The following is a 21,813-nucleotide window of genomic DNA, read 5'->3' as shown; positions in this document are numbered from 1 at the left end:
CGCGCCTCTTAAAGGCCCCCGACCCGACCCGCCCCGCCCCGCCTCTGGCCCCGCGCCCGGCCGCCCCGCAGTCCCAGCAGTCTGCTCGAGGCCCGGGGCTGCGGGTTCCTCAGCGGACCGAGGAGGCTGGGAAAGGTCAGGAGTCGTTTTTTTTCCAACTGGGGAGGGGTCCGATTTGGGGCATCTCGCAGCTCGCTCCTGGGGGACTGCTGGGAGGAGGCGGCTAGGGGAGGCACGGAGAGGCTGGGTCAGGCCGAGGGTGCGGGGCGGGTGGCCCAGACGGAGTCGGGGTATAGGAGGTGCCTTCCGCCCCACCCCCCACACCAGGTAATTTTCCTACGACGCGGAGGGGGTGCGTCCCTGGCCCAGCGCTGCGCGGGGCGGGGCGCGGGGCGCGGGGGCGGGGCCTGGCGGGCCGGGGCGGGGCCTCGCTTCCCAGGCAAGCGCAGGTCCAGGCGGTGCAGCTTGGGCGGCCCAGCGGATCGTGCCGCGGCGGCCGAGCGCAGGTGACCGGCAGGAGGGGGCGCGGGGGGCGCTGGGGCAGGGGCGCGGCTGGGCGGGGGCTGCCGAGAAGGCTCCTGGGTTCCGGGTCGCGCCGCAGTTGCCGAGGGAGGCCTGGCACCTACCAGGCCCAGGCCGCCGAGCTTGCCCGGGCTGCGCTGCGCGGCTGCGAACGGGGGCTGGGGTCGCCATCGATGTACAGGGATCCGAGCCCAGACTTTGGGGGGCATTTTAAGGCACAGCGTGGGAAGGGGAGGCTGCAGGCGCGCTGGCGGACTTGGGGCTGGCGGAGTCCAGCCGCGGGGCTGGGGGTGGGGGTGGGGAGATAGGAAGGGCCCTTCCCTGTCGCCCACCCTCTTGCCACTCCCACCTAGGCAGGAGATCATGTCCTCTGAGATCTTGAGAAGGTGGCTGGAGCCCTTTGGACCTCCGCGGGAGGCAGTGATAATTAGCCTCCTCCTCCCATCATGTTCTGAGGATGGGAGAGAGGATGGTGACGGCACCGGAGGCCTGGGGTGCTCTGCCCGGCTGCGCATTATATCCCCATTAAAGACTGGCCTACTGAAAAAGGCTGGCCCTGGAATCAAAGAAGATCCGGGCTCCTTCCCCCTCTGCCCTTATTTTTGACCTTGGGCAGTGCCTTCCACCTCTATTGTGAGAGGCCAGAGAAAAAAATCAGAGCTCACCTTTTATTAAAGTACCTGATGTGTCCCAAGTTCCTTGGACCGCCCCAGTGACCCCTGGAGGTAAGGCATCCATTTACAGAGAAGGAAACTGAGGCTGGGAGAGGTACCATGCTCTCCCGAGATAAATGGCAGAGCAGGGATGAGGCCTGCAGCATAGCTTTTCAACAGCTACAGGAGGGTGTCCAGAAGCCACAAGCCATGGCTGTGGGGAACATCAACGAGCTGCCCGAGAACATCCTGCTGGAGCTGTTTACGCACGTGCCCGCCCGCCAGCTGCTGCTGAACTGCCGCCTGGTCTGCAGCCTCTGGCGGGACCTCATCGACCTCGTGACCCTCTGGAAACGCAAGTGCCTGCGAGAGGGCTTCATCACCGAGGACTGGGACCAGCCCGTGGCCGACTGGAAGATCTTCTACTTCTTACGGAGCCTGCACAGGAACCTCCTGCACAACCCGTGCGCTGAAGGTGGGGTACAGGCCGGGTCTGGCATGCCTGCAGTACACAGTCATGACACCAGGAACATGTATTGAGCACTTAGTATGAGCCGGGTACTTTGGATGGTTTAACACCTTTACTTCTCTCACAGTAACCCAAAGAGGTAGCTACTGTTAGTGCACACATTTTTCAGATGGGCAAACTGAGGCCAAGAGTGGTGTTTCTTATTCTTACTCTACTCTTTTTTTTTTTTTTTTTTTTTTTGAGACGGAGTTTCACTCTGTCACCCAGGCTGGAGTACAGTGACACAATCTTGGCTCACTGTAACCTCCATCTCCCAAGTTCAGCCTCCCAAGTAGCTGGGATTACAGGCATATGCCACCACACCTGGCTAATTTTTTTTTTTTTAGATGGAGTCTTGCTCTGTTGCCCAAGCTGGAGTGCAATGGTGCGATCTTGGCTCACTGCAACCTCCACCTCCTGGGTTCAAGCGATTCTCCTGCCTCAGCCTCCCGAGTAGCTGGGATTACCGGTGCCCGCCACCACGCCCAGCTAATTTTTTGTATTTTTAATAGAGACACAGTTTCACCATGTTGGCCAGGCTGGTCTCAAACTCCTGGCCTCAAGTGATCTGCCCGCCTTAGCCTCCCAAAGTGCTGGGATTACACGCATGAGCCACCACGCCTGGCCTCTTATTCTACTCTTAAGATTATTTCCCCAGTGACCTTTCCTAGGCAAGGGAATGTTGGCCAACTGAGACTAATTCTGCTCAAGACACAAGGCCAGGAAGTCAGAGCCATATTTTGTTGGCCTAGTTTCTAGGCTCCAGGGTTGGGCCTACTGACATGGTCCCAGAGGGCCAAAGGGGTTTTGCTTGTGGAAGAATGGGAGATGCAGTCGTCTTCTCAGTATGTTACAACAACAGGTAAAGCAAGGCTTCCACTGATCCTTGCTTGCTGTGTTGTTGGGTTGACACTGGGATGGCATGGGAGCCTCATTTTCCACAACTTGACCAAATTCTGGAGCAAAATGATAATAAAACCACTCCTCCAAGCTGTCCATGAGCCAAATCTGGCTGAGGCATTAATAATTGTTCTAATAATTGTTTTTACATTTTTAAAGTGTTATAAAAAGAAGAAGAAGAAACAACAAAAAACTATACAATAGAGATAGTTTATGGCCCACAAGTCCTAAAATATTTTCGCACTTTGCCAAAAAAGCTTCCCAGCCCCTATTCTTAACTCCAGTTTACAGAGGAGACAACTGAGGCTCAGAGAGGAAAAGCAACTGGCCTGAGGTCACACAGCTGAGTACTGGTAGAGCTGGGACTAGACCCAGGTCTGTCTGGCCCACATCAGAGCTTTGTCCATCACAGAAGGCAGCTGGGCTGGGTGCAGTGGCTCACACCTGTAATCCCAGCACTTTGGGAGGCCAAGGTGGGTGGATCATCTGAGGTCAGGAGATCGAGACCAGCTTGGCCAACATGGCGAAACACCATCTCTACAAAAAAATACAAACATTAACCAGGTGTGGTGGCATGCACCTGTAATCCCAGCTACTCGGGAGGCTGAAGCAGGAGAATCACTGGAACCCAGGAGGCAGAGGTTACAGTGAGCTGAAATCGAGCCATTGCACTCCAGCCTGGGTGACGAGCGAAACCCTATCTCAAAAAACAAAAACAAAAAAAGATTTGTGTTTTTAAGGGGTTATAGGAAAAGAAACAACAACAACAACAAAACTATACAATAGAGATAGTATGTGGGCCACAAGTCCTAAAACATTTTGGCACTTTGCCAAAAATGCTTCTCAGCCCCTATTCTTATTCCAGTCTACAGAGGAGACAACCAAGGGTCAGAGAGGAAAAGCAACTGGTCCAAGGTCAGACAACCGAGTACTGGTAGAGCTGGGACTAGACCCAGGTCTGTCTGGCCCACATCAGAGCGTTCTCCATCACAGAAGAGGTCTGGTCATTCCCATCACCATGTGTCTCAGGGCCCCCAGGGAGGTCACCTCCCTGTGCCTGCAACACAGGAAGCACCTAATACGCGGTGGGCACTGTGATCTGCAGCGTCCCACAGCACAGGGCTTGAGGGCAGCCGCCAAGATGCGGGCAGAGGAGTGGGGAGGAAGGGGCATTTGGGAGCAGGCGGCCACTGAGGGGCTTCCCTTCAGTGTGAACTCTGCTTTTCCATCAGAGGGGTTCGAGTTCTGGAGCCTGGATGTGAATGGAGGCGATGAGTGGAAGGTGGAGGATCTCTCTCGAGACCAGAGGAAGGAATTCCCCAATGACCAGGTCAAGAAATACTTCGTTACTTCATATTAGTAAGATCCGGGGACTTGGGGTAGGGGAAAGCCCAAATCAATTTACCCTGGGGTCTCTCCCACCCTGGAAGGGGCAGTCCTAGCCCCTCACTGCCTTAGTGGTGAGCCCAGCCCCTCCCACCCCTCTGCCTGCCCCCAGCACCTGCCTCAAGTCCCAGGTGGTGGACCTCAAGGCCGAAGGGTATTGGGAGGAGCTGATGGATACCACACGGCCGGACATCGAGGTCAAGGACTGGTGAGTGCCTGGGGCGAGGGTCTGGGGTGGGGCATGCCAATCAGGCGCCCCACCCCCGCCCTGCCCCCAATCTCCGAGGCCCTGATGGGCCCTCCCTCTCCCTGCAGGTTCGCAGCCAGGCCAGATTGCGGGTCCAAGTACCAGCTGTGCGTTCAGCTCCTGTCGTCCGCACACGCGCCTCTGGGGACCTTCCAGCCAGACCCCGCGACCATCCAGCAGAAGAGCGATGCCAAGTGGAGGGAGGTGCGTGGGCCTGGGGGACAGGGGCAGAGGCAGATCGTCCAAGGCTGAGGCTGTGGTCAGACGGGGCCTAGGTTCAGATCCAAGCTCTGTACCTTCTCACCTGTGCTTCCAATGCTCTGAGCTTCACTCGCTGTTTCTGTAAAATGGGTATATAGTGTTTCCCTCATAGAGCTCTGAAAGAAATCAGTGAAATGATGCTGGCAAAACCAGGGCCAAAAAATATTCCAAAAGGTTGGCAGGGCGTAATGGCTCACACCTGTAATCCCAGCACTTTGGGAGGCCCAGGTAGGCAGATCACCTGAGGTTGGGAGTTCAAGACCAGCCTGACCAACATGGAGAAACCCCGTCTTTACTAAAAATACAAAATTACCCAGGCGTGGTGGCGCATGCCAGCTACTTGGGAGGCTGAGGCAGAAGAATTGCTTGAATCCAGGAGGCGGAGGTTGCAGTGAGCCGAGATCGCGCCATTGCACTCCAGCCTGGGCAACAAGAGCGAAACTCCATCTCAAAAAAAAAAAAAAGAAAAAAGAAAAAAAATTCCAAAAGGTTGACTGACTGTTACTAATTACTAGTATTGATTACTACTGTTTTCTAGACTGGGGTCAGCAAATATTTGTTTGTTTGTTTGTTTTAATTTACTTAACATATTTTTAGGGACAGGGTCTCTGTCACCCAGGCTGGTGCATTCATAGCTCACTGCAGACTCAAACTCTTAGGCTCAAGTCATCCTCCTGCCTCAGCATCCTGAGTAGCTGGGAGTACAGGTGTGCACCACCACTAATTAAAAAAAAAAATTATTTTTTTAGAGATGGAGTTTTGCTTTGTTGCCCAGGCTGGTCTCACACTCCTGGCCTCAAGTCATCCTTCTGCCTCAGCCTCCCAAAGTGCTGGAACTACAGGCATGAGCCGCTGCCACTGTGCCCAGCCCTAGCAAATGTTTTCTTAAAATGGCAGATACGAATATTTTAGGCTTTGCAGGTCACATTGTCTCTGTCACAATTACTCAACTCTCCGACTTTGCTGTTGTGTGAAAACAGCTCTAGACAATATGTAAACGAATGGACATGGCTATGTTCCAGTAAAACTTTATTTATAAAAACAGGCAGTGGGCCTGCAGGCCATCGTTTGCCAACCCCAGCCCTGTCCAATAGAACTTTCTGTAGTGATAGAAATGGTCTGTGTCTATGCTATCCATAAGGTAGCCAGTAGCTACATGTGACCACTGAACAGTTAGTAAGAGCCAGTTCCTAGTACAACTGAGTACCTGAATTTTTTATTTCATCTAATTTTACTTAATTTTTTTTTTTTTTTTTGAGACAGAGTCTCGCTCTGTCACCCAGGTTGGAGTGCAGTGACGCGATCTCAGCTCACCACAACCTCTGCCTCCCGGGTTCAAACGATTCTCCTGCCTCAGCCTCCTGAATAGCTGGGATTACAGGCATGCGCCACCACGCCCAGCTAATTTTGTATTTTTAGTAGAGACGGGGTTTCTCCATGTTGGTCAGGCTGGTCTCCATCTCCCGACCTCAGGTGATCCACGCGCCTCGGCCTCCCAAAGTTCTGGGATTACAGGCATGAGCCACCGCGCCGGGCACTTTTACTTAATTTTAACCTAAATAATACATGTGCCCCGTGATGAGTATATTGGACATCCTTTGGCAGCTTGCAGTTTCTTTCCATTCCTTTGGGCTGAATGATAATCCTCTGGAGTAGACCAGCAGGATTTTGCTCCATTTTATAGATGAGGAAACTGAAGCACAGAGAAAGGAATTGGTCCGTCCCAAATCACAGAGTTCGAACTAGAACTCCACTGATTTCTAGCTGGCACCAAGAACTCAGCCCCTTCCTTGTTCCCCTGCCCCCCTCAGGCAGTGCCACACTCAGAGTCTGCTCCCACCCTTTTTTTAAAGGCTCATCTTCTTTTATTTCTTTTGTTTTTTAGAGACACGGTCTCACTCTGTTGCCCAGGCTGGAGCGCAGTGACGTGATCACAGCTCACTGCAGTCTTGAACTCCTACTTTAGCCTGTACTCCTGCCTCTCAGCCTGCCTAGAACTACAGGCACACACCACCATGCCTGGCTAATTTTTTTTTTCTTGTAGAGATGGTATCTCACTATCTCTGGTTTGCGACAAGACTAGTTGCAAACTCCTGGGCTCAAACAACCCTCCCACCTCAGCCTCCCAAAGTACTGGGATTCCCGGTGTGAGCTGCCACACCCAGCCTGAGTCAGCTCCCTTGACCTTTCTCCCCCCTCTACCTGCCCTGCCAGGTCTCCCACACATTCTCCAACTACCCGCCCGGCGTCCGCTACATCTGGTTTCAGCACGGCGGCGTGGACACTCATTACTGGGCCGGCTGGTACGGCCCGAGGGTCACCAACAGCAGCATCACCATCGGGCCCCCGCTGCCCTGACACCCCCTGAGCCCCCATCTGCTGAACCCTGACTGGTAAACAACTGCTGTCAGAAAAGGGCTGGGCTTGGGAAGGGGAGGTGGAGGCCAGGCGTCCCCAGACCTCTAACCCTTGCCCCTAGCCGCCTCTTCTTTGTGGAGCCTCTCAGTGTGGGCAGCCCTCACATGCTGGGGTCGGGCCAGCTCTCCCTGAAAGGTCTTGACCTGAATGATGGCTGGGAAAGCCTGCGTGTGCCCCTTTCAGAGACAGAGCACCTGAGATGTGGGAGGTGCAGCATGTTCCCCTGGGCCCCTCAGAAAGTCGAGCTTGGAGGCCAGCCTGGATCTGTCTCTCCCTTCCCCTCCTGGGACCATTATACCTGTGTTCTTTGACCCTCGGAGCAGGGACAGGCAAGACAACTGGCAAGCTTGCAGCTGCCCTGATGGTGCAGGTGCAGGGAGGTGACCATGTAACTCTGACCAATCTGGGAAGTGGAGGGTGGGCTCATGCGCCGTGCTCTGCCCTTGTCTGCTGCTCCCAGTCTCTCGCTCTGCCTGCCTGCTCAGAAGAGGTGGCTTTGGCCTAGAGGCTCAGGCCGGGACTGAGATGGGCAGACCCAGGGCGGGATGGGGTCCAGGTCGGGTGTGGACTGTCCTCACTGTCAGTGGAGCCCCAGAAGCTAGATGGGTACCAGGTGGGGTCAGGTTCCCAGAGGACTGAGGGAATCCTGCACAGGATGTCCCAGGGTAGGTGGGGAGCAGGATTGGGACCTGCTCTGACAGCTGGACACGTGAGCCCTGGATGAGTATGGTAGGGCGTTTGAAGGATCCCCTGTCCACCTCCCAAATCCAGGCCAGGCCCCCTCTGGCTTGGAGAGCATTCCAAGCCCCCACCCCACCCCTAGAACTGCCATTCCCAAGACCTCTGTCTCCCAGCCAGCCACCCTTGGAACTTGCCTCTTGTCCTGCTGGAAGGATAGCAGTGTTCTCCTGACTTCGCCCTACTGCATGCAGCCAAATAAAAGGTGTGCCCAGTCTAACCTGTGCCCTGTGGTTTCTGGAAGGAAAGGCAGACTTTAGGTGGTCCTGCCTGGACCTGCAGATGGTACAATGGCATGGCTTCTGTCTAAGGTACAGAGGGGTTGGCATTTCAGGAACCAGGCCATCACAGGAACAGGTTCATGGGCAGACCCCTCAGTGAGCTGCAGGTATCTCACCTGGCAGCCGTCCAGTACTGCTGGCTTCCTCTGGAGGCCCAGCCACAGGCTGGGGTTGGGGTGTGTGGACATCTCTGGGCAGCCCTTGAGTCCACCTTGTGCCAGATCAGCAGTGCCACCCAGGCTCTGCCTCCTGGTGTTACTCTTTGCCAACAGCTTTACGGACATTGGATGAATCCGAAGCATTTAGAATGGTGCCTGGCACACAGTTGGTGCGTGATATGGTTAAGCTTTGTGTCCCCACCCACATCTCATCTTGAATGGTAATCCTGGGTGTTTAGGGAGAGACCTGGTGGGAAGTGATTGGATTATGGGAGCGGTTTTCCCCCATGCTGTTCTCATGATAGTGAGTGAGTTCTCACGAGATCTGATGGTTTTACAAGTGACGGTTTCCCCGGCTCCCTCCTGCCGCCATGTGAAGAAGGTCGTTGCTTCCCCTTCACCTTCCACCACCATGATTGTAAGTTTCTTTTTTCTTTTCTTTTTTTTTTTTTTTGAGATGGAGTCTCGCTCTGTCGCCCAGGCTGGAGTGCAGTGGCGCAATCTCGGCTCACTGCAAGCTCTGCCTCCCAGGTTCACGCCATTCACCTGCCTCAGCCTCTGGAGTAGCTGAGACGATAGGCGCCCACCACCATGCCCGGCTAATTTTGTTTGTATTTTTAGTAGAGATGGAGTTTCACCATGTTGGCCAGGGTGGTCTCAATCTCCTGACCTCGTGATCCGCCCACCTCGACCTCCCAAGGTGCTGAGATTACAGGCGTGAGCCACCGTGCCCAGTGATTGTTTCTTGAGGCTTCCCCAGCCATATGGAACTATAAGTCAATTAAACCTCTTTCCTTTTATAAATCACCCAGTCTCGGGTATGTCTTTATAGCGGTGTGAACATGGACTAATCCAGTGCTCAATAAGTACTCCTCACATTTAGCTATCTCAGTCAAGGGTGAGCTAGATAAGGGCTTTGGCCAGGGCAGGATCACCACTCACCAGCCCATGGCAAACTGCAAAAGGACGGCCTTCCACGGAGAACATGTAGCCCTGACTGCAATTAATGTGTCCTGGGCCAGTCCCCTTGTGCAGTGCACAGCCTGCACAACCCTTGGTGGTTGCCTGAACAAGGTGCTTGCTAAATATTTGTTGACTGATGGAAGAAATTCATGAACTTAATCCTGATAAAAAACCTCAGAGGTTTTTTATTTTTTGAGACAAGGTCTGGCTCTGTCGCCCAGGCTGCAGTGCAGTGGTACAGTCTCCGCTCACTGCAGCCTCCCAGGTTCAAGCGATTCTCCCACCTCAGCCTCCGGAGGAGCTGGGATTATAGACGTGTGCCACCACGCCCGGCTAATTTTTGTATATTTAGTAGAGACAGGGTTTTTGCCATGTTGGCCAGGCTGGTCTCGAACTCCTGACCTCAAGCGATCCTCCCCACCTCGGCCTCCCGAAGTGCTGGGATCACAGGCGTTAGCCACCTCCCAGCCCCTCAGGTTTTTTACCTTTGAGTCTATGAAGCCTGCGGAGGTCACGCCCTAGGGAAAGAAGGAGCCCACTGGGTGTCAGCTCCTGCCTCTAGGGAGGGGACCGCGGGTCAAGGGTGGAGCCCTGGGCCGCATAAGGAAGGAACTAGTGCGGAGGTCCGGGGAGCGGCCGCGCGTTCGGGAGCTTCTGCCCTGCGGAGGAGGCGGGTGCAGGTGTGGGTGCTAAGCCGCCCGCCGCCTAGAGGGGGAGACAGCTTCAGGACACACAGGCCGCAGCGAGGGCCCGGGCCCTGGGGATCCCAGGTTCGTCTTCCCGCGGCGAGGGTTAGGGGCCTGGCCGAGAGGGACCGCAGCGGGGTCCGGGGCAGGGGTGGGGACCGAGCCCAGCGCGTGACGCGGCGGCGGGGCCGGGCGGGGCCCAGCGACGACGACGCCGAGGCCGTAGGCTCGGGCCGACCCGGAGCTCCGCCGCTGCGCCCAGGTCGCGTCCCCGGGGGGACGGGCGGCGGGCGAGTGGGGAGCTGGGGTCTCCGGCGCCTGGGCGTTCACGGAGCCTGCGGGCGCTGGTCCGGGCGGCCAGGGGTGGGGGGTGCGGGCGGCTGGGCCCGGACTTCGACTCGGGGCCTGGCCCCGGGGCCACCCAGGCGGAGGCTCTGCGGCCGCCTCCACCCCGGCCACATCCCGAGGCCGGCGCCGGGTTCGGAGAACTGTCAGGGGACCTCCAGGCCCCCACACGCCTGCGAGATCCGGCGCTTACCTTTCCCCAGCCACAGTTTCTGTTTCCGAGAAACCGGTGAAGTTAACAATGCCACTAGAGCTTGCTGGGAGGATGGGTGCGGAGAAGGCGAGCACGAGACGCCGGGCCGGGCAGTTGGGGACCCCGATCGGTGTGAGAGGGCTTCCTAGGGCTGGCATGGACTTCCCCACCACAAAATGCCCCGGGCCGGGGCGGGGAAGGGGCGCAAGAAAATGCGGACTGGGCCAGAGACCAGACTTCGGTCACCACGGTGGGAAGCTATTGGTGCCTAGATGCCTCTAGCTTGGAGCCCAATGACTTTTACTTGGTCTAGAGTCTAGACAGTGCCTTTAGAAGTTGCCAGCATTTATTTATTTATTTATTTATGGCAGAGTCTTGCTCTGTCACCCAGGCTGGAGTGCAGTGTCATGATCACGGCTCACTGCAGCCTCGACTTCCTGGGCTCAAGCGATCCTCCTGCCTCAGCCTCCTGCGTAGCTGGGACTACAGGCACGGGCCACCAGGCCTAGCTATTTTTTTTTTTTTTTTTTTTTTTTTTGAGACGGAGTGTCGCTCTGTCGCCCAGGCTGGAGTGCAGTGGCGCGATCTCGGCTCACTGCAAGCTCCGCCTCCCGGGTTCAGGCCGTTCTCCTGCCTCAGCCTCCCGAGTAGTTGGGACTACAGGCACCTGCCTCCCGAGTAGCTGGGACTACAGGCACCTGCAACCACGCCCGGCTAATTTTTTGTATTTTTAGTAGAGACGGAGTTTCACTGTGTTAGCCAGGACGGTCTCCATCTCCTAACCTCGTGATCCACCCACCTCGGCCTCCCAAAGTGCTTGGATTACAGGCGTGAGCCACCGCGCCCGGCTTTTTTTTTTTTTTTTTTTTTGAGACAGATTCTCGCTCTGTCACCCAGGCTGGAGTGCAGTGGCACAATCTCGGCCCACTGCAACCTCCGCTTCCCGGGTTCAAGCGATTCTCCTGCCTCACCCTCCCGAGTAGCTGGGACTACAGGCGTCTGCCACCACGCCCAGCTAATTTTTGTATTTTTAGTAGAGACGGGGTTTCGCCATATTGGCCAGGCTGGTCTTGAACTCCTGATCTTGTGATCCGCCTGCCTCGGCCTACCAAAGTGCTGGGAATACAGGCCTGAGTCCGTGCGCCCGACCTAATTTCTTTTTTTCTAGAGACAGAGTCTCACTATGTTGCCCAGACTACAAGCATTTTTAATTGACAAGTTTTACATTTTTTTTCAAATGCTTACAGTTGCTTCTCAGAACTTAGAAGACTTGGCCACATTGGGTTTTTTGTTATTTTTTTTTTCCATCAAAGCATTTTTCTTTTCTTTTTTTTTTTAAGACAGTTTTGCTCTGTTGCCCAGGCTGGAGTGCCATGGAGCAATCATGGCTCACTCTGCTCCAGCAGGCTCCTTCTTTCCCTAGACTGTGACCTTGGCAGGCCTCATGGACTGTAAGGTAGAAAAATCTCTCAGGGGCCGGGTTCGGTGGCTCACGCCTGTGAGCTACTGCAGCCTTGACCTCCTGGGCTCAGAAGATCCTGACGCCATAGCCTCCCAAGTAGCTAGGACCACAGGCACTCGCCACTATGCCCGGCGAATTTTTTCACTATTTATAGAGACGGGGCCTCCCTGTGTTGCCAAGGTTGCAAAGCCTTTTTTCTTTTCTTTTTTTTTTTTTTTTTGAGACGGTGCCTTGCACTGTCACCCAGGCTGGAGTGCAGTGGCGCAATCTCGGCTCACCACAACCTCCGCCTCCCAGGTTCACACGATTCTCCTGCCTCAGCCTCCTGAGTAGCTGAGATTACAGGCGCACACCACCACGCCTGGCTAATTTTTTTGTATTTTTAGTAGAGATGGGGTTTCACTGTGTTGGCCAGGCTGGTCTCGAACTTCTGACCTTGTGATCTGCACCCCTTGGCCTCCCAAAGGGCCGGGGTTACAGGCTTGAGCCACCGCACCCGGCCTGCAAAGCATTTTTCACGAGGCACAAGTACCTCACCTGTTTTCTCTGCCATGTAAAGTGTTCCTCCCTGGGCAGGAGCGAGCATGCACCCACCCTCCTGTTTTCTGAGATGGGAGCCTTCAGAAGACCATGAACTGCTGCTTTGGCCAAGCCTCTATGGAAAATCAGAAGAGGCCACAGCAAAAGGCTGGGTACAGTGCCTCACGCCTGTAATCCCAGCACTTCGGGAGGCCAAGGCGGGTGGATCACCTGAGGTCAGGAGTTCAAAACCAGCCTGGCCAACATGGTGAAACCCTGTCTCTACTAAAAATACAAAAATTAGCTGGGTGTGGTGGCGGGCACCTGTAATCACAGTTACTTGGGAGGCTGAGGCTGGAGAATTGCTTGAACCCAGGAGGTGGAGATTGCAGTGAGCCGAGATCACGCCATTGCACTCCAGCCTGGGCAACAAGAGCGAAACTGTCTCGGGGTGGGGGGGAAGAAAAAAAAAAGAGGCCAGCAAGGTTCTGTTTCCCTGCTTGTAGGTGGAGAACATTCTCTCCCCATGTGTAAGCAGATGAGGCCCACCTGAGTGACAGTGCAGAGCCCTGGCTGCTGGCCAACCCCCACCTACCTGGGGCAAGTACCTGGGATCCCCTTAAGAGGACTAACCAGGTGCCCCCAGGTAACAGATTCAGGCCAGGGCTGTGGTACTGCTTGAAGTTTTCCAGAACCCGTGTGCAGTGCAGAGGTACAGGGAGGACAGTGTTGAGAGCCGGTTTGTTCTGACAGCGATGCTGACTGAAGCTCTGTGCTTCACTTGGTCCTCCTGGCCCTTCCAGGGTCGGGACAGTTACCCCCTCCTTTTCACAGCTTCCCAACTGGTCACTGCAGACCAAGATTCAAACCCAGGCAGTCTTCTCAGCCACCCTCCATCTGATTTTTTTTTTCCGGCCATCTCCAAGTGGATTCTGGCCTGACACCAAAGACAGCTCAGCCGGGTGCCGTGGGGGCTTCCCATGGGGTTGTTTTATCACATGTGACTTCCAGGCCAAAGTAAGCTTCTGGAGATAGGAAGGTGGTTTCTCAGCGCTAGCCCACCACTAAATGAACATTAATGAGTCTGGGATGTAAAACTGATTTTATATTCTGGCCGGGTACGGTGGCTCACGCCTGTAATCCCAGCACTTTGGGAGGCCGAGGCGGGCGGATCATGGGGTCAGGAGATTGAGACCATCCTGGCTAACAAGATGAAACCCCGTCTCTACTAAAAATACAAAAAATTAGCTGGGCGTGGTGGCATGCGCCTATAGTCCCAGCTACTCGGGAGGCTGAGGCAGGAGAATCGCTTGAACCCAGGAGGCGGAGGTTGCAGTGAGCCGAGATTGCACCACTGCACTCCAGCCTGGGTGACAGAGCAAGACTCTGTCTCAAAAAAAAAAAAAAAGATTTTATATTCTAACAGTGAATCCAGAGCATTAAAATAACAATCACCAAAACCCTCAGAACTTTGCAGACAAGTGTGGCCTCCACAAAATCTTACAGTCCACCCAACCCACTGGCTTTAAAATTAAGCAATTTTTTTTTTAACTGGGGAGGGGCCTTTTAAAAAATGTGTCTCTAAAGACTTTACTATTTGTATTGCACTCTTCTGAATGTGTGTCCCATGACTACTCTTTCCACTGAGGGGCTACTGTTTACTGGAAGGACCCTCAGCCTCAGAAATGCTCTTTTGTGGGTTTTTTGTTTTTTTTTTTTTTTTAGCCAGAGTCTTGCTTGGTTGCCCGGGCAGGGGTACAGTGGCACGATCATAGGTCACTGTAGCCTTGAATTCCCAGGCTCAAGGGATCCTCTGCCTCAGCCTCCCAAGTACCTGGGACTCCAGGCGTGTGCCACCACACCTGGCTAATGCAGGGTTGGAGAGGAGTCCCTGGCCTGGTTCCCTGGGGACCTGAGGGCCGACCTCCCTGGTCAGGCTCATAACTGCTGTTGCCCCCACAGGCCATGGATGCTCCCCACTCCAAGGCAGCCCTGGACAGCATTAACGAGTTGCCCGAGAACATCCTGCTGGAGCTGTTTACGCACGTGCCCGCCCGCCAGCTGCTGCTGAACTGCCGCCTGGTCTGCAGCCTCTGGCGGGACCTCATCGACCTCATGACCCTCTGGAAACGCAAGTGCCTGCGAGAGGGCTTCATCACCGAGGACCGGGACCAGCCCGTGGCCGATTGGAAAATCTTCTACTTCCTACAGAGCCTGCATAGGAACCTCCTGCGCAACCCGTGTGCTGAAGGTGGCATGGGGGCAGGGTGGAGGCTGCCACCGGGCTCGTTCCTTCTCATCCTTGGGCCTTGGCACTTGCAATTCCCACACTACCTGGAATATTCTCTAACCCTAAACACCCACCTCACTTCCTTGGTTCCTTCTCATTCTTCAGGTCTCAGTTCAGAGACCTGCCCTGTGCTCCCAATCTAAAAACAGCCCTCTCCACCTCTAGCATAGCACCGCCCTTTCATGCCCTGTAACACTTTTCACAAGGCGCGGTGGCTCACGCCTGTAATCCCGGCACTTTGGGAGGCCGAGATGGGCGGATCACCTGAGGTCAGGAGTTAGAGACCAGCCTGGTCAAAATGGCAAAGCCCTGTCTCTACTAAAAACACACGAAGTTGGGCATGCTGGCCCACGCCTACAATTCCCAGCTACTTGGGAGGCTGAGGCAGGAGAATCACTTGAAACTGGAAGGCAGAGGTTGTGGTGAGCCGAGATGGCTCCATTGCACTCAAGCCTGGGTGACAAGAGTGAAACTTTTAGTCTCCAAAAAAAAAAAAAAATTTTTTTTCAGAACTTCCTTATTTTTTTCTGCTACAAACTTCAAGCTCCAGGGGCCAAATGGACCTTGTTTGCCACACTATAGCATCCACAGTGACACCTTCACATATACACACACACACACATATGTATACATATATGTATATACACGTGTATACATATATACACGTGTATATATACATGTATACATATACACACGTGTATACATATACACATGTATACATATATACACGTGTATATATACACATGTATACATATATACACGTGTATATATACACATGTATACATATATACACGTGTATATATACACATGTATACATATACACACGTGTATACATATATACGTGTATATATACATATGCATGCATGTGTGCATACATATATACATATGCATGCATGTGTGCATACATATATACATATGCATGCATGTGTGCATACATATATACATATGCATGCATGTGTGCATACATATATACATATGCATGCATGTGTGCATACATATATACATATATATATACACACACACACAAGTAGTTGGGATTACAGGCGCCCACCACCATGCCCAGCTAATTTTTGTATTTTTAGTAGAGATGAGGTTTTTGCCATGTTGGCCAGGCTGGTCTCGAACTCCTGACCTCAGGTGATTTGCCTGCCTCGGCCTCCCAAAGTGCTGGGATTACAGGCGTGAGCCACCACACCTGGCCTATTTGTTTTATTTTTAAATTATTTTTTCAGAGACAGGGTCTTACTCTGTTCCCCAAGCTGCAGTGCAATGGCACAATCTTGGCTCACTGCAACCTCCATCTCCTGTATATATACACATATACATATATTATATATATACATATATATACACATATGTGTGTGTATACACATATATATAATATATATATATATATATATATATATTTTTTTTTTTTTTTTTTTTTTTTTTTTTAATTAGAGACAGGGTCTAACCATGTTGCCCAGACTGGTCTCGAACTCCTGAGCGCAAATGATCCGTCCGCCTCAGCCTTTCAAAGTGCTGGGATTATAGGCATGAGCCACTATCCACCCCGAACACACCATACTTCTTGTTGGGGCTCCAGCAGCAACTGATTTTGAGACCTGGTTTGTGTACTTAGAATCCCCTTGCTATCTCTGTACTCTCTTCATCCTCATTAGGATCCTGGGAGATTGACTGGGCGCGGTGGCTCATACCTGTAATCCCAGCACTTTGGGAGGCTGGGATGGGTGATTACTTGAGGTCAGGTGTTCAAGACCAGCCTGGACAACATGATGAAACTCCATCTCTACAAAAATACAAAAAAATTAGCCAGGCATGGTGGCAGGCGCCTGTAATCTCAGCTCCTCGGGAGGCTGAAGCAGGAGAATCGCTTGAACCCAGATGGAGGTTGCAGTGAGCCAAGATTATGCCACTTCACTCCAGCCTGGGGAACAGAGTGAGACTCTGCCTCTGAAAAAATAATTTAAAAATAAAACAAATAGGCCAGGTGCGGTGGCTCACGCCTATAATCCCAGCACTTTGGGAGGCCGAGGCAGGCAGATCACCTGAGGTCAGGAGTTCGAGACCAGCCTGGCCAACATGGCAAAACCTCATCTCTACTAAAAGTACAAAAATTAGCTGCGCATGGTGGTGGGCGCCTGTAATCCCAACTACTTGGGAGGCTGAGGCAGGAGCACCGCTTGAGGTGGAGGTTGCAGTGAGCTGAGATGGCGCCACTGCACTCCAGCAGGCTGGGTGACAGAGCAAGACTCTGTCACACACACACACACACACACACACACACACACACACACACGGAACCTGGGAGATGCCAAGACAATTAGGGTGGACTCCATTGTATAGATGGGGAGCTTTGGGCCCAAGATGAGTGACTTCCCCAAAGACGCAAAACTGCCCAGCTTCCAGGGTTTGGTCCTGACAGATAAAGGCCTCAAACTCCCCCCGCCCCAAATCCCAGAGCCCCCATAGACAGCGCCCGACACTCAGTCCCTCTGCCTGCCCTAGATTCCATTCAGAAGCTGCCCGGCTAAGCTGCCTGCTCGGCATAACACCGCCGGACAGAGCTGGCCTTACAGCCTGGCCTGCCTGGGGCTGGCAGTGCTCAGTCAAGCCTTGCTGGGATACCCCCAGGTCTGTGCTCAGCACTAGCCCAGCTCCTGGATTTCTGTATTACTCCCCTGCTTCTCTACTGGGGACCCCAGAGCACCTGGAGAATAGCGGGCTCCTGGAGGGGGAGCAAGCGAGCCATTTGAAAAGTGCCCCGGTGGGCCGGGGGCGGTGGTTTACGCCTGTAATCCCAGCACTTTGGGAGGCTGAGGCGGGCGGATGACGAGGTCAGGAGATCGAGACCATCCTGGCCAACAAGGTGAAACCCCGTCTCTACTAAAAATGTAAAAAAATTAGCTGGGCGTGGTGGCAGGCGCCTGTAGTCCCAGCTACTTGGGAGGCTGAGGCAGGAGAATGGTGTGAACCTGGGAGGCGGAGCTTGCAGTGAGCCAAGATTGCGCCACTGCACTCCAGCCTGGACAACAGAGCAAGACTCCGTCTCAAAAAACAAAAAAAAGTGCCCTGGTGATTGCCTGGGCAGCGCCAGTAGAGAAGCGCCATTGTCTTCTAAGGTCCTCTAAGTTCAGTGTGAAGAGGGTGATTGCTCCCCTGCACCCACCAGGCTCACCTAATGGAGGCCCACCCATGAATGTTACCACAGCGCCCAGCCCAAAGGGTACCTGTTCCTCCACTTGGCACTCTTGCCCTGGGCAGAGGCCATCTGAGCCCTATGGGAATCTTGGTTCCCATGACCCACCGACAAACCCACAAACCCATCCTCTAGGGCCTCCAACCTGGGTTATGTAGTTAACCAAGGGCCTCTCTCTCCTGGACATCTGGGGTGCCATCTGGGTCAAGTAAGCAGTCTGTGTTGGGATGAACACGTTAGCCTTTTTTAAAAAATTATTTTACTTATTAAAAAAAGGGGGGGGTGTCGCTATGTTCCCCAGGCTGGTCTTGAACTCCTGGGTTCAAGCAATCCACCTGCCTTGGCCTCCCAAAGTGCTGGGATTACAGGCGCAAGCCACCGTGCCCGGCCTCACATTAGTCTTTGAGGACAGTACTCTCACAGGCCTCTCGTAATGTAATTTTTTGAGAACTGATACTTGGGTATTTCCCAGAGTTCCACCGCAACATGGAAGTGAGGAAGGGGTTGGTTTAGAATTTCTGGTAACACGCATTCTTTTCTCCAGCTGCGTGTTAGGAGTGAGGCCAGTTTGGGACTGAGTGGGAGGGACAGAGTCAGATCAGAGCTGATATGGTGAGGACAGTTGGGAATGTGTTGGAGGGGTGCTTTGTAGGGGTGCTCCAAGGTGCAGTTGGGGTACACTTGGGCTGGTGGGGTACCTTGGCCACACAATGCCCTTGAGAAGGAACAAGCTGGTTAACCCTTTGGTGTCCACAGCCCCAGAGACCTGAGCATGAGCAAGTCCTGCCTCCCAAGAGGGTCACTAACGCCAACCACCCTCCCTCCCGCCCTCCTGGGACTAGGTGGGGAGGGCTGGACTTTGGATTTACACAGGGGGTCTCACCTCGGCTTCTGTTCTTCCTAGAGGATATGTTTGCATGGCAAATCGATTTCAATGGTGGAGACCGCTGGAAGGTGGAGAGCCTCCCTGGAGCCCATGGGACAGATTTTCCTGACCCCAAAGTCAAGAAGTATTTTGTCACATCCTACGAGTAAGGCAAACTGAACCTACCAGGCTTGCGTGGAGGGGACAGAGGGTCAGGGCACCTTTGCCAAGTCTCAGGCAAAGTCTTCCTAAGGGAAGTCCTCTCTGCGAAGCTCGAGGGAGGTGGCCCCAAAACTTGCCCAGAGTCACTGCTTCCTGGAATCACTCAGTGCTATGTTCATGGACAGTGGGGGTGGGGATCACTGAAGCAGGCCAGGAGTCCATTGGGCGGTTAAGATAAGCCAGGGCTATCTACAGGCATCTGTCCCTAAGCTAGGAACCTGAGTTTACAAAAGTACCCTGGAACAATGGGCCTTTGGACTGGGATCAAATGCCGCCCAGGCACAAGTGGGTCAAACTCCCTCCTGCACTGGAGGAAAAGCGAGAGTCAGCCCCAGCCAGTGCCTGTCCCGCAGCGGCCAAGGGATACCCTAGGTCCCCAAACCACCTCCCTGGGCTCACAGGGGCTGCCAAGGCCTGGGTGAGGGGGGGCCATGCAGAGCACACCCAGGTACGCAAGCCCCCAACTCTGCTCCCCAGAATGTGCCTCAAGTCCCAGCTGGTGGACCTTGTAGCCGAGGGCTACTGGGAGGAGCTACTAGACACATTCCGGCCGGACATCGTGGTTAAGGACTGGTGAGTAGGGTCCATGGCCTGTGTCCCCACACTCTACATGCTCCTCTTACTGCGCTGCATGTACGTGAGACAACCCATAGCAAGTGCCCACTCTGCACAGCAGTGTCCTGGAGCCAGGTAGCCCCGGCCTCTGCCCCTGCTCTGCACCCACACACTGCGGCACCTCCTGGCCTCCCCACCACCCTGTGACGTAGTCAGCGGGACACAGTAGCCCCAGTGTGCAGGTGAGGAGGCTGAGGCCCCCAGGTGCGCTGTCATGGACAGGCACTTTTTTTTTTTTTTTTGAGACGGAGTCTCACTCTGTCACCCAGGCTGGAGTGCAGTGGCGTGATCTTGGCTCACTGCAACCTCTGCCTCCCATGTTCAAGCGATTCTCCTGCCTCAGCATCCTGATCAGGTATCTGGGATTACAGGTGCCCACCACTACACCTGGCTTTTTTTTTTTTATATTTTTAATACAGACGGCGTCTCACCGTGCTGGTCAGGCTGGTTTCAAACTCCTGACCTCAAGTGATCCACCCACCTCGGCCTCCCAAAGTGCTGGGATTACAGGTGTGAGCCACTGTACCCAGCCGACACTGACAGGCACTTGGGCAACAGAGGACCTCAGCCCTCTCTGGACTGGGTGGGAACCCCCAGGTCCCCTGACCTACCTGCCTCCCCTGCCCCTTTCCCTATTCATCCCATGACTTTTTGGAGCTCCTACTCTGTGCACAGACCTGTGCCAGGCTCTGGCTTGGCCGGTGGCAGAAGCAGGACCCCAGTTCTAGGCAGGCCCCAGGGCTGCCACTCTGAGGATAAAGCGGTGAGGATGGAGGGGTATGCAGAGCTGCAGGGGGGAGAGGTGGCTGGGCTGAGCAGAGGGTGAGCTCTGTGCCAGCCCCATTACACAGGCCACCCCCTTGACTCTCCCACTGAATCCACAGCCTGGTCCATTGTAAGTACAGGTGACATGGCTTGGACAGACCAGGCCTCTCTGGAGGGGTCTTTTGATTTTTGAGGTCATATCTTTAGTAGGATGCCCAAAAGGGTCCCTCTTCTCAGATGGGGTAACGGAGGCCAGCATGGACAGACAGCTTACCCCCGGGCCACAGTGGGGCATAGGGAGCGCTGAAGCCAGCTGGGCCTTGCAGGCAGAGCAGTGTCAGCTGATGGGAGATGAAGCTCCGAGCTCCAATGTGTAGGTCCCACCTGCCCCCACCCCTGGGGCCAGCCCTCGGTGGCTTGGACACAGGGCTCTCAACCCCTCCACCAGGTTTGCTGCCAGAGCTGACTGTGGCTGCACCTACCAACTCAAAGTGCAGCTGGCCTCGGCTGACTACTTCGTGTTGGCCTCCTTCGAGCCCCCACCTGTGACCATCCAACAGTGGAACAATGCCACATGGACAGAGGTGAGGCCTCACCCACTTGCTCTCTCTACCCACTCCTCCCAGGGCCAGGATGGCAGGAAGCAAAGGGCAGCCTCAGGGCCCAGGGTGCCCCTGCTCTCTGGCCTGGAGTTGTTGCCTTCCAGCCTGGGCAGCTCTTAGAGGACCTGGCTCCTGCCTTCCCCTCCCCCGTCCCGGTGGTCACTTCCTCTCCCTTCCTCCCGACAGGTCTCCTACACCTTCTCAGACTACCCCCGGGGTGTCCGCTACATCCTTTTCCAGCATGGGGGCAGGGACACCCAGTACTGGGCAGGCTGGTATGGGCCCCGAGTCACCAACAGCAGCATCGTCGTCAGCCCCAAGATGACCAGGAACCAGGCCTCCTCCGAGGCTCAGCCTGGGCAGAAGCATGGACAGGAGGAGGCTGCCCAATCACCCTACCGAGCTGTTGTCCAGATTTTCTGACAGCTGTCCATCCTGTGTCTGGGTTAGCCAGAGGTTCCTCCAGGCAGGAGCTGAGCATGGGGTGGGCAGTGAGGTCCCTGTACCAGCGACTCCTGCCCCGGTTCAACCCTACCAGCTTGTGGAAACTTACTGTCACATAGCTCTGACGTTTTGTTGTATAAATGTTTTCAGGCCGGGCACTGTGGCTCACGCCTGTAATCCCAGCACTTTGGGAGACCGAGGCAGGTGGATCACAAGGTCAGGAGATAGAGACCATCCTGGCCAACATGGTGAAACCCTGTCTCTACTAAAAATACAAAAAATTAGCCGGGCGTGGTGGCGGGCGCCTGTAGTCCCAGCTAGTCGGGAGGCTGATGCAGAAGAATGGCGTGAACCCGGGAGGCGGAGCTTGCAGTGAGCCGAGATCGCACCACTGCACTCCAGCCTGGGCGACAGAGCGAGACTCTGGCTCATAAAATAATAATAATAATAAATAAATAAAAAATAAATGTTTTCAGTAAAACCAGCCTGGGGTTGGTTTTAGGAGTGGGGAGAGGGGGTCCCTGGCATTTTGGTGGAGAAGCAGCCCCTCCCCCAGGTTACCCTGGCCATA

At 54.4% G+C, this 21,813-nt stretch overlaps 2 protein-coding genes and 1 long non-coding RNA gene across 21 annotated transcripts; 2 read left to right on the top strand and 1 right to left on the bottom strand.

Annotated features, from left to right (window-relative positions):
• Positions 1-51: 51 nt before the first annotated feature.
• FBXO44 (F-box protein 44) lies at positions 52-8,879 on the top strand. 18 transcript variants are annotated; one of them, XR_010132458.1, is made up of 9 exons: positions 391-506; positions 1,356-1,650; positions 3,816-3,942; positions 4,082-4,177; positions 4,285-4,420; positions 6,692-6,870; positions 8,187-8,242; positions 8,378-8,490; positions 8,694-8,879. XR_010132458.1 is itself a non-coding variant. In XM_063702807.1 (8 exons), exons 3-7 carry the CDS (start codon positions 1,386-1,388, stop codon positions 6,833-6,835), a joined length of 768 nt encoding a protein of 255 aa, XP_063558877.1. In that variant the 5' UTR covers positions 402-506; positions 876-1,247; positions 1,356-1,385; the 3' UTR covers positions 6,836-6,870; positions 7,750-7,853. The 18 variants fall into 18 exon arrangements, 11 of the variants coding, with proteins under 11 accessions (XP_055240424.1, XP_004024696.1, XP_004024697.3 ...); XR_010132460.1 differs by having other exon boundaries at positions 8,187-8,293; positions 8,697-8,879; XR_010132456.1 differs by having other exon boundaries at positions 8,187-8,293.
• Positions 7,404-9,843, bottom strand: LOC134757896 (uncharacterized). Its single transcript, XR_010132468.1, has 2 exons — positions 9,521-9,843; positions 7,404-7,870 (listed from the first exon to the last, which is right to left on the bottom strand). It is a non-coding gene; the product is annotated as an uncharacterized lncRNA (long non-coding RNA).
• FBXO6 (F-box protein 6) lies at positions 9,701-21,723 on the top strand. 2 transcript variants are annotated; one of them, XM_019011070.4, is made up of 6 exons: positions 9,701-9,805; positions 14,203-14,491; positions 18,634-18,760; positions 19,294-19,389; positions 20,645-20,780; positions 20,985-21,723. In XM_019011070.4, the coding sequence occupies exons 2-6, from the start codon at positions 14,206-14,208 to the stop codon at positions 21,219-21,221; spliced, it is 882 nt and encodes a 293-aa protein (XP_018866615.4). In that variant the 5' UTR covers positions 9,701-9,805; positions 14,203-14,205; the 3' UTR covers positions 21,222-21,723. The 2 variants fall into 2 exon arrangements, with proteins under 2 accessions (XP_018866615.4, XP_063558874.1); XM_063702804.1 differs by lacking the exon at positions 9,701-9,805 and adding an exon at positions 9,855-9,983.
• The last annotated feature ends 90 nt before the right edge of the window (positions 21,724-21,813 follow it).

The sequence above is a fragment of the Gorilla gorilla genome, chromosome 1 (assembly GCF_029281585.2).
Source record: "Gorilla gorilla gorilla isolate KB3781 chromosome 1, NHGRI_mGorGor1-v2.1_pri, whole genome shotgun sequence".
Lineage (NCBI taxonomy): Eukaryota > Metazoa > Chordata > Mammalia > Primates > Hominidae > Gorilla > Gorilla gorilla.
This window is presented reverse-complemented; position numbering and strand designations above follow the sequence as displayed.

Bases quoted from the DNA above. Each gene is read 5' to 3' on its own strand.
- FBXO44 (XM_055384451.2), top strand. From the start codon at position 1,386: ATGGCTGTGGGGAACATCAACGAGCTGCCCGAGAACATCCTGCTGGAG. The intron at 1,651-3,815 runs GTGGGGTACAGG...CTTTTCCATCAG, and splicing joins GCACAACCCGTGCGCTGAAG to AGGGGTTCGAGTTCTGGAGC. The intron at 4,178-4,284 runs GTGAGTGCCTGG...CTCTCCCTGCAG, and splicing joins GACATCGAGGTCAAGGACTG to GTTCGCAGCCAGGCCAGATT.
- FBXO6 (XM_019011070.4), top strand. From the start codon at position 14,206: ATGGATGCTCCCCACTCCAAGGCAGCCCTGGACAGCATTAACGAGTTG. The intron at 19,390-20,644 runs GTGAGTAGGGTC...CCCCTCCACCAG, and splicing joins GACATCGTGGTTAAGGACTG to GTTTGCTGCCAGAGCTGACT. The intron at 20,781-20,984 runs GTGAGGCCTCAC...TCCTCCCGACAG, and splicing joins ACAATGCCACATGGACAGAG to GTCTCCTACACCTTCTCAGA.